At 46.7% G+C, this 10,467-nt stretch overlaps 2 protein-coding genes across 2 annotated transcripts in view; one reads left to right on the top strand and one right to left on the bottom strand.

Moving 5' to 3' along the window:
• Window positions 1–1,681: 1,681 nt before the first annotated feature.
• Window positions 1,682–10,435, bottom strand: NOTUM (notum, palmitoleoyl-protein carboxylesterase). Its single transcript, XM_038165253.2, has 11 exons — window positions 9,845–10,435; window positions 9,400–9,452; window positions 9,155–9,250; window positions 7,941–8,001; window positions 7,135–7,193; window positions 5,647–5,749; window positions 4,695–4,886; window positions 4,023–4,123; window positions 3,775–3,922; window positions 3,232–3,279; window positions 1,682–3,121 (listed from the first exon to the last, which is right to left on the bottom strand). The coding sequence occupies exons 1-11, from the start codon at window positions 10,369–10,371 to the stop codon at window positions 2,815–2,817; spliced, it is 1,695 nt and encodes a 564-aa protein (XP_038021181.2). The 5' UTR covers window positions 10,372–10,435; the 3' UTR covers window positions 1,682–2,814.
• ASPSCR1 (ASPSCR1 tether for SLC2A4, UBX domain containing) overlaps window positions 9,340–10,467 on the top strand; it is a 56,666-nt gene continuing 55,538 nt past the window's right edge. Inside the window, exon 1 of the mRNA XM_027471573.3 lies at window positions 9,340–9,445. The gene's annotated coding sequence lies outside the window, so the exon portion shown is untranslated. The remainder of the gene's footprint in view (window positions 9,446–10,467) is intronic.

Raw genomic sequence — 10,467 nt, 5'->3', positions numbered from 1 at the left:
AATTGCCCGTGGTCTTCACCAGTGTTTTTGGTGTGCATTACTAGCTCAGGTCTGCTGTTCTCCGCAGTCAGGGATAAAGAGGGGCTCACTGCTTACCTGGATAAAAGTTAAGTTTCAATCAGCCTGCTGCAACATCATTAGAGCCTCTGTGTATTAGCAGCCATTGCTGTAGTAAATAGTTATGGGCTCTGCCCTCCATCTTACGAATGAAACTTTTACGTGCCCAGTGTCTGAGTCTGGAAACTATAATCATGTAGTGCAAATAGACACCTCTGCTAACAACTTTTCATTTCTTAGTTGCCTTTTAATTTTGGATCAATCACATGATCCTGATAGAGATGACTTTTCAATGATGGGTGTCTAATAGAAAACATCTCATCTAGCCATAAGATCTGAGTACAAACACATGGTACTGAATTCTTCCAGTCTTACCCATTTTGACATTGGCTTCCACATAGCAAATGTCACCGGGGATGAACTTAGGAGTGTCAGAATCACAAAGGCTTGGAAAAATTATTTATTGCACAAGTACAAGAAGAAATATAGAACTGGAAATGACCACCTGTGTTACAGATTGCAGTTCCCAGCTACTGCTGGCAACCACTTAGTATATATTTTTTTTCCTAATAAATTAGCCAAATTCCCCCTTAATAATATTTCTGAGGAATTTCTGCTTCCTGTTATACCTTTTGAAAGACTGTTGCAGAGCCATATTAAGCTAAATGAGATCACTGACCTCCAGGGATTTTTTTCCCTCTGCTCCCAAGAAAAATAGATGTCACTTATCTCCTCTGAACATTCTTAGCCTCTTAGAAATTAGCCTTTGATTTAATGCTTTAGTAATGAAGGTAGTCAGCTCTGCAAAAAATATTGCAAACATAAGTAGTGGCATTTATACTTTACCTTTTCCTAGTAGAAGGACATTGATGGACAGAGACTAGGGCACTTGCCATATCTATAGATGCATTATCTTGTGTGTAGTCATTCTATGAACTACTGATGTAGTACTTCAGCAGTTTCCCTTGATGCTCCCAACTGACAAACTAGTGCATAGCAGAAATTCTGGCTACTACTCAAGTACCAGCACTTTATACTGATTGACTTCACATGACTCCAGCCCTCAAAGGAATCCCATCTTCCCATATGCTTTTTCAAACATTCTCAGTACTGAAGAAGCCTCTCAACTTAGTGCCAAAAATATAGTCAGAACAATTTTACATCAGTCAATAAAACATAAAAAGTAAAAGTAACCCCTATATTAATAATACGGAAACTCCACTGATAGCTTTCCTGTATGTCTGTTCTTCTGGGAACACCATCCATTTTGTCTTTAGCTACTTATTTTTTTTCCTTTTAATCTTAAATGTGTAATAAACCCCATCTTGCACAGCAGGACTGCTAATTTCCTATGTGGTACTGCCCAAGTGTTTGCTGAAGTCTGTAACCAGTAACTGAATGGTTGGAGTTTTTGCTTTTTTACTCACCTATGACAACAAACATCACACATAGTGCTACCCTTTTAACCTGGTAAGATTTTTCTTGGAAGTGTGTGCTTCAGCCACACATTCCTGATCTCTCCCTTGTTCTCCTCCCATTACAAAGAGGATTCTATACATGTATGTTCTCTGAGGTGGGCACGTTTGCAAGCAATCAGTAGAATAGCAGTATGTTGTTTCTTGACTTGTGTTCTTTTTTTTTTTTTTTTTTCTTCAAATGCTTCACCTTCTAAGACAGACCAGATAGTCTGATCAAATCAAATATTTCTCTAACTAGAATAGTGGCCTTTGCTGTAAAACCAGATCTCTCTGCATCTTAAAATACACTGCCCTTGAATCCCTGACAAAACACAAACTTCAAGCTGAAAATGCTGTGCAAGTAAGCAAACAGCAGATGCTGGGTGAAAGTATCTGTACTTAGACCTCACATACTCTTCATTACAGAAACAATGACAAAGCATATTGCAAGTGGAACACTGAAGTCTAATTAATATAAAATGTCAATACCCCCCTCAGCCCTCTCCCAGGCACAAGTGATCATAAGGAAAACCCACCCAAATGAGCAGCATATACAACTTTACAAAGACATATGAATGGTTCTCTGGTCAGCCCTTATAAATAGCATTTTACATATTAAAATAAATATGTCCACATTGCCAAAGTAGCAAGAGGTTCCTTCGTTATTTAAAAAAAAATATGTTACAAAACAATATCATTTATATTTCTTGCTTAGTTTAAAAAAGTAATAAAAAAGTCACTTTATAAAATAATACAGAAGTAAATTGATTACAAGAGTGTCCATCCCTAGCACATGTCCTTTGTTTGTATGTTATGATATATCATGAGATGCTGACCTCCAGGAAGTCATGTAATCATTCCTTCACTTCTTGTTGGATAAAAGAAATCCAGTGCTTGCTTTTTTCACCACTTGTATCGAGTCTATGATGTAAAATTCATGACAAGGGAAGAAGTCCTAGATCTGGGGAAGGTTCTCATTGCTGCTATTTATGGCTTTACTACTCCCTGTCTTACACAAGGCAATCTAATACAGGAAGAGGATGTGAATGGCCAGAAGTGATCCCTCGAGTTTGGAGGTAACAAGTTCCAGACAAATTGTGTAAGCAAGAAATCGCATTTTTTTTTCTTGACACATCTTAAGTGTGCAAGAGTGCGGGAACATGTGGTTGTGTACAGGTTTCTGCCTGCATGGGGGGTGAGCATGCACCAGCCTGCATGAGCTTAAGGAAGAAGATTAGAGTGTGTGGGAGAAGGGCCCCGAGTCCCCTCCTGATCTCCCTGCCCCTCAGAAGATCCTTTCCTAGTTACCACTGCTGAGCATCCCCAGAAGTTTACTGGGCTCCAGGCCCTGTTGCTGTGCCATCTTCTGAACATCAAAACCCATGTGCATGAGAAATTGGATCACATTCATCTCCTGCCCTGTGAACTGGTCCCTGATAGTGGGGCATGAGGGGTTGCAGTGGGGCCATGGACAGCTGTCAATCAGATGAATTGGGCAACCCTTCAGAGGGGCTTTCCCATTTTTGTTGCTCTCATGTAGGCTCCGATCCCAACAGTGCAGGGCACGGGGTAATGATGTCCCCTTCACCTGGATGTCCGTCCAGTGACTGAAAAGACAAACCACACAGATTGTATCAGAAGGGTCAGGTTATCAGAACTGATTAATTCCCCTACTGTTTCCGTGTTGACCTTTCACAGAATCTGTAAAATCACTCACTTGCGTGTAATGATCTCATGAGACAAACAGGCAGGAGCAAAGCTAGCACTAAAGAAAAAAAGGGAAACATGGATTAGGATTTGTCTTGGAAGGACAAATTAACTTCTGTTCAATAGAATATTCTGGACTAGGCAGAAAGTGGAATTTTTGCTGCCCTGACAAAGCTTTTAGAAACAGAGAAGCTTATCATGGCATAAAACCTGTCTGGACTGGAAAAGGGGTTCCATCCTGCCTAATAGTGTACATCTACTACAAGAGACTCCTGAATACCCGCTCTTGCATGCGGCAAATAAAGTACATTAATGGTTCTTCCTCTGTTGTCTCAGCTATCTCAGTGTTTCATGATCAGTACTTAATAAGGACAACTGGTAACTGTGAACCTGGAAATTACTTTGCACTTATTCAGAAATAAAACCAGCAAGATTCTTGGTGTAGACTAAGCATAGTTACCAAATCTATGACACCAGAGATCTGAGAAACACTGCTAGAATATTGGATAAAATACTTCTTCTGGAAGTGAGTTTTCCTTACTGAAAGACTTACGTTACATCCTTCAAGGTGTTTCTCAGCTCCCTGCCCAGATTCTGGATGTAGAGCCACTGCCCTTCCTGAACAGGCTGGCCAGTGAGGTGTACATTGTCTACAGTAAGCTGAGCCTCATCAAAGAGCCATTGGACAACAAAGACTGGACCTAGGAAGACAAAAAATTTGGACAGTGAATGGCTAGTAAGTTAGCCGTGAATACAGAGAAAACCTTAGAATCCATTTTATCTCTCTCCTCTGATACTTACATCGAAGAGTAGGATAAATCTTATATCCAAAAAAGCAGTTCCATTCCTCTCCCTCTTTAAACTGCAGCTTACAGCGTTCAGGAACAATACCATTCCAATACCTGGAAGACAAAGCAACAGAATGAATGTCATAATGACATCTTAACAATAGTCTATCCATATCATGCTATATTTCTGTCCTGGTTATCATTCCAGCTTAATAAAAGCAGCATTCTTTCTTGGCTACATTGTCCTATCAATGCATTTGAGGGCATCTGCAATTGCACATTCTTTTGCACACCTATATTTGAAATTTGATTTTATTAAAAAAAAAAAAAAGTGAAAAAAAACCCACACTGACATTAGATAATAAATACTCTTAAAACATCAAAATACAGGAAGATCAAAATTCACTCAGAGGGTGGCAAGGCACTGGAAAAGCTTGCCTACAGGTTGTGGATGATCCATCCCTGGAGGTATTCAAGACCAGGTTAGATGAGGCCCTGAGCAACCTGATCTAGGCAGTTGGCAACCCTGCCTATGGGAGGGGAATTGGAACTAGATAATCTTTTGAGGTCCCTTTCAACCTAAGTCATTCTACAATTCTATGAAGATAGAGGAGAACATGATTCTACGAACATCTTTCCACTATTAATCCTGTATAAAAGCATGCTTTAGAGCATGTGATTGTACCTTATTCCTCTTCTGATAGCTTCTGTTGGAGCACACGTTATGGTATCGATACAGTCAGTTCTGCGATACTGTTTATTATCCAGGAACCATCCAGAGTCTGCCAAGCCTCGAACCTGAATCCCTTGATAACCCATCTCCTCCAGCTGCTCCGCCACTCGATCCACATTCAAGAGCACTCCTGTTCCTCCAGCACTGTAACAGCAATTTTAGTACTGCAGTGATGATGCTGGTGTAGCTATTAAATGGCTGGCTAGTGTACATATTTAGCAGTGACACTCAAAACAACTGGTTCTATCCACAGGACAATCCAGTTAGTAGTTACCAAGTTATTTCCTTGCTTTGCAAAACGTTCTGAAATAAAGCCAGCTCTGAGTAACAATCTGGTACCTCAGAAACAAAATCCAGTTCTAGTTCTTTCTTTTGGGAGATATATAGGCTTTATACTACTTGCAAGAGTTTTGGCTGCTCAAAACCTGAAAGAATCTCAAGTGAGAAGTGGCAAAGAGTGAATTTGTCTATATTACACCCGTGTAATATATGCTGAGTGTATCACAGCAGCGCAACCTAACAAGATTCAGAGCATCTGTGACAGGCAAATCTGAGTTTTTAATCAGATGTCTTGTGAATAGGTTCAGCACATGTGTCTCATGGCACGTATCCACAGGTGCCAGCATTTTTAATGCAGGGCAGAATAAACACATCCCCTCCCTCTTGCAAATCTTTTACCCTGTTATTTTCTTATAAATGTACCTGGACCAAAAGCTGAGGAAATACACTTCTATCATTTCCTGCTGTACCACCCAAAGGAGAAAACTGAGAACAGATGTAGAGTTTGTTATATTACAGTTACTACATTCCTAGAAGAAATTTTTCAGGAATTTAGCTCATCCCTAACAGCTTTCTGCTGTGGAGATCTCCTGTCTTCACCACAGGAATTCTTGTAGACACTTACCTGCTCCCTGCTAGCAGCAACACTTTTGCGGTGCTAAGACCTTTTCCCACAAGCTCCTTTATAACCTCTTGAATGATCAATGCTCCCATGAAGGCATATTCATCTGGAACAGAGACCTCAGCATCAATAAAACTGTTTCCTGTCCAGGTTAAATCTTTTGCTTCCTCTCCACAAATGCTTAAGAACCTTATGAAGGAATCATGAATCTAAAAGCAGGCCCATTTCCTCTACCTGTATCAAACTAATCTAGTAAGAAATATTCTCCCAGTACAGAACTTCCCTGAAAGAAGTGAATAGACAGCAAACAGAATAAAAACAAACAAACAAAAAAGAAAACAAGCAGGCCTTCCTACAGCAGTGCATAGGAACCGGTAAACTAAGAGAAGGAAAACAAGAGCAAACCAGGAAGGTGCTGTGACCCTTTCTCTATTCATGGTGAGTATTCTCCCAGTCCATAAAGCCAATTCGGACATGCCACATTTCAAGACATATTACACTTGCACCAATTCCCAGGCACCACCAAAACACTGTTTGCTGTAGTGTAGCTGCTTCACAGGAACAACACAAGAAACTTACAAAATGAAAAGGTCCTTACTGTGACAGAAAGTATAACTTTGGTATCCACAAGTCATCAGTTTCTTGATACTAGTTAGTGAAGAGACATTGAGTAACAAGGTGTCTGGTTTAAGGTCAGAGCTCAAAGATCAACTCAAAGAAAAACAGCAACCTCCTGCCTTTCCAGTGCCACATCACAGAGCATCTTAGGCCTACCTCTTTCTTTCACAGCAGTGTACATCAGCAGTAATTTCGTTCTGTTCAAAGAAAACTCTTCATGAACAAAGGCAAAGACAAAGTTCCTTGCTTATACAAGTATTACTGCACCAATCCTGCTTCACTTGGGAAACCCAAAGAACTACATGATGTAGAACAATTCACTTGCATGAAATCCAGCTTAACCTGGCAGAGGACTCCATTAAGCAGACTCCTAGAGTTTTGGCATTATCAAAATGACAGCTGATGCAAAACAGGATTGTACACAAGCAAACTACTCTGTTTTACAAAGAAACCTGCAGATAGCTTTAGGTTGACATGAGGAGAGATATCCTCCTCATTCAAGTTTGAAACTAAATTCACTCGCCTCTCAGACTAACAAAGCCAAAGTTGCACGCAACAAACCATGGTTCCTCAGCTACACCACTTAATTTGCTGTGTGCTGGATGGAACCTGGGGATTCATCTAAAAGGAATTTAATTCCTCTAATCCTTGCCTACTGCATCAGCGTAACATCTCTGCAAGCAGTGGCTCTGAACTATGTCAAAACAGACTGAGCTAAAGAGATCAGGATGTTTTATCTGGAAGTAGCTTGATATTCTTTCCTGCCCTTCAGCAAGAAAAGCCTGTTCTTCATTCATGTTGTTTCACAGAAGTCTGGCCATATCCTTTAATGTGTGATGTCTGTGGCAGCAACAACCCATCAGTAACACTCACTTTTCTCGGACTTGGAAGAGGCACCACTCCAAACATCACTTGAGCAATAAGGGATGAATCTGTAAAAGAGTTGTGTGAGTACTGATGTTCCTTAGACATGCAAGGAGGGGGTGAGGATAGGGTCAAGTAACTAGATGAAAATTAAATTCTGGGGAGGGGAAAAGGAAGCATTTCTTGTCCACTTAGACACTTAACATACCTTCTTGCACACAAAGTGACAATTGCAACTCTGTCTTGAATTTTCTTCTGAACACTGGTAGTTTTACTGAGTTAAATCAACAAGTAATTTCTGTTTTCTCAATCTAATTGGAGCACTAAGTTTGGTGGACAGAACAGAGGGCCACAATTTTGCTCTCAGCTGTCCCACTGATATGGTGGGTGACCTGTCACAGGGAAACTGTGTGCTTCATGAACATCCCCTCTCTTCTGCTTTTTCCTCACATATAGATGCATGCATAAACAGATGTCCTTCTCATTTCTCCTCTTTGAACTAAAAGAGTTACTCCATGTTCCTCTCAAACTGGCAAACGTACAATACACTATCAGCCCCTGCTCACAACAGTATTTGCCACTTCATTTATTTGAGAAGGCTCTCTGAGCTATCCCCAGTTTTTCTTCATTAGATCACCCCACAACTCCAAGCAGACTGAACTTGGGTTTCTCCAGACCTTGCCAGCACACTTTAGTTAGAGAGGTGAACTGGAACAAATGAGGAAACGTACAATTTCCTCTTGCAGACATTAGTCTTAATCTGTCTCAGTAGCACTCTGTTAGCCCCAAAAGCAGGAGAAGCAGTCTCTCCTTACACCATGTTCGCGTTCCACCAGTGGGGATTTTCCTCTGGCTGTGATGACAGGATCCCAGTTCCTGCAGATGGACATAAAGAAACAAGAAACATACCGATGACAGTGTATGACTTCAGAGTAACTGTATGAGTCTAAAGCAGAATCTCTGACCACGTAGAAAACAAACGTTCACAATGTACAACATCGGTTAGAGAAGATGAATGAACATTTGTAAATCTGCCCTTAGGCATATGTGACTTTCAGAATTTGATTTGTGGTACAGATGAAGCCTGTCTAGAAAGCTTCAGTAGTATAGTTTCTGTAGAACAGAACAGAACCTATGAACACATACTTAAGATGATCAGCACTTTCCCAAACACCAAATCCTACCAGGTCAAAGACGATATTTGCAAATGTAGGATTCACTGTCTGCGAATGAGAGAAGTCTGAGTTTTCAGAAGGGCTGAGTATAAGCACCAAGAATGAAAAGGAAAGTTCAACATTTCTCTGTTGACTCTGGAGCCCTGTTGTCCAGTGTGTGTCTTGGGTGTTAATTCCATCTTATGCATGAAAGTCAAAAAGCTAAAAGTACTTTTATGTGTACCCCAAACATATGCTTTCACCGAGAATCACTGTGATTGCTTCAGTGACATTATACAATTATAAACGGGGAGGAGGTGGAATCACACAGCTCCACACAAGAGGCCCAGACAATTTACCCCATTTCTGCCCGGCACATAGGGCCAGTACTACTGTCCGCAAACCCATCCAGCCCATTCTGCAAGAAAGTACAGCTGTCCTGACGGACAGATTACGAGGTCCAAGTGCTTCTGACAGGATTAAGAGCAGCTTTCTTTGGAAACCAAATGACAAAAACGAGACTATGAAGATCCCAGCAGGTCTGTCAGCATGTGAATACGTTTAAACTAAAGAGAGTACGTTGGCGAGAGTTCAAAACACCAGTATCGCCCACCAGCCATAAGCAGACAGCCAAACACACGCATATCTGTGCCTTCATGACTGTGCGAGCGAGCAGAGGCACATTATTTGCACGTACTCACGCAGGAACCGTCTGCGTGGGAGAGGCCGTGCTGGGGCCAGGCAGAAGCAGGCGCCCGGCAGCGGCTGCGCGCCCACCGGGACGAGGGGGCCGCCGGGCGCTGCCTCCGGGAAGCCGTCCCCACGGGGCAGGGAGGGACCGGCGGCCGTCCCCACGGCACGACGGGGACACTCACCCACTCTGGTCGCGGGCCACTCCTTGGAGCTCATGAGCCTCCGCATGGTGTCGTAGCGGCTGTCGCAGTTCTCCCTGTTGAAGCAGTACCACCCTCCTGGCGGGGAGAACAGGGGTCAGCCGCCCCCGCCCCGCCCCGGGCCGGGGACCTCGGCTCCGGCCGACGGCTGGGGGAAGGCGGCCAGCACCGGGCCGCCCCCCGCCCAGCCCCGGCCCCGGCCCCGGCCCGAGCCGCGCGAGGCTCACCTTCGAGGAACAGCAGCCAGCGCCGGCTGCCCTTGGACTCCTTGAGGTAGTAGCTGCGGACGGACAGAGCGGAGGCGGCGTTAGCGGGAGCCGCGCCCGACCGCGGCGCTTTGACGCCCGCAGCGCCGGGGCCGCGCGGAACACGTGGCGGGGGCGGGGGCGAGGCGGCGGCGGCGGCGGCACCGGGGCCGGCGGCGCCGGCGCCCGCCGAGGGGAGCGGCTCGGGCCGCGCCGCCCGCGGGCCGCGCGCTGCACCTGTCGCTGCAGAGCCGCCCGCCGCCGCGCGGTGGCGCCACAGCCCTCGGGGCCGCGCAGGGGCCGGGGCCGCGGGGAGGGCTCGGCGGGCCGGGGCCGGGGCCGGGGCCGGGGCCGGGGCCGGGGCCGGGGGCTGCGGGGCGCCGCGAGCCGGCGGCGAGCGCGGCGGGGGGCGGCGCGCGGGACTCACCCGGCCGGGCTGCCGTCGTTGCAGGTGACCGAGGCGTTGTGCAGGAGGTGCAGGCGCAGGTCGTGCGGCAGCGCCTGGGCCGAGCAGGGGTACAGCGACTGCGCCAGGCTCTTGACCTGCGCCATGAAGCTGTCCATGTTGCCCTCCACCGCGGTGAAGTCCAGCGGGAAGCTCTCGGCCGGCGCCGCCGCCGCCGCCTCGCCGCGCTCGCGCACCGCGGGACCCCGCCGCCGCCAGCCCTTCCTGCCCTCGCCGCCGGGCCCGGCGTGCAGCAGCCCCAGCAGCAGCAGGAGGTGCACGGCCGCCGTGCCCATCGCCGCCCGCCGCCACCCGCCGCTCGCCGCGGCGGCAGCAGCAGCAGCCAGTCCCCGGCGGCGGGCAGCGCCGCCCGCGCTCCGCCGCGCCCCGCCGCGCCGTCCGCGGGGCCGGGGGTCGGCGGCGGGCGGCGAGGGCAGCGCCGGCGGCGCGGGCTCGGCGGCGCGGCTGCCGGCGCAGGAGCCCGCCGCCCGCTCCCAGGCGGCGAGCATGACAGAGGGGCACGGAGTGCGCGGGGAGCGCGCCGGGGGCGCCGCCAGCCCGGGCGCCGCGTGGGGCAGCAGCCGGCCAGCCCCCGCCCTGCCCTG

This window comes from Anas platyrhynchos, chromosome 19 (assembly GCF_047663525.1).
Source record: "Anas platyrhynchos isolate ZD024472 breed Pekin duck chromosome 19, IASCAAS_PekinDuck_T2T, whole genome shotgun sequence".
In the NCBI taxonomy this organism is placed as follows: Eukaryota; Metazoa; Chordata; class Aves; order Anseriformes; family Anatidae; genus Anas; species Anas platyrhynchos.
Note: the sequence above shows the minus strand (reverse complement) of the source record. Positions and strands in the feature narration are given on the sequence as shown.

What these genes read in the sequence shown, in the direction of transcription:
- NOTUM (XM_038165253.2), bottom strand. Translation starts at nt 10,371, where the DNA reads ATGCTCGCCGCCTGGGAGCGGGCGGCGGGCTCCTGCGCCGGCAGCCGC. An exon ending in GCTATCAGAAGAGGAATAAG is followed by an intron (nt 4,124 to 4,694) that starts GTACAATCACAT and finishes TTTGTCTTCCAG; the next exon opens with GTATTGGAATGGTATTGTTC. An exon ending in AACACCTTGAAGGATGTAAC is followed by an intron (nt 3,280 to 3,774) that starts GTAAGTCTTTCA and finishes TTTTTTCTTTAG; the next exon opens with TGCTAGCTTTGCTCCTGCCT.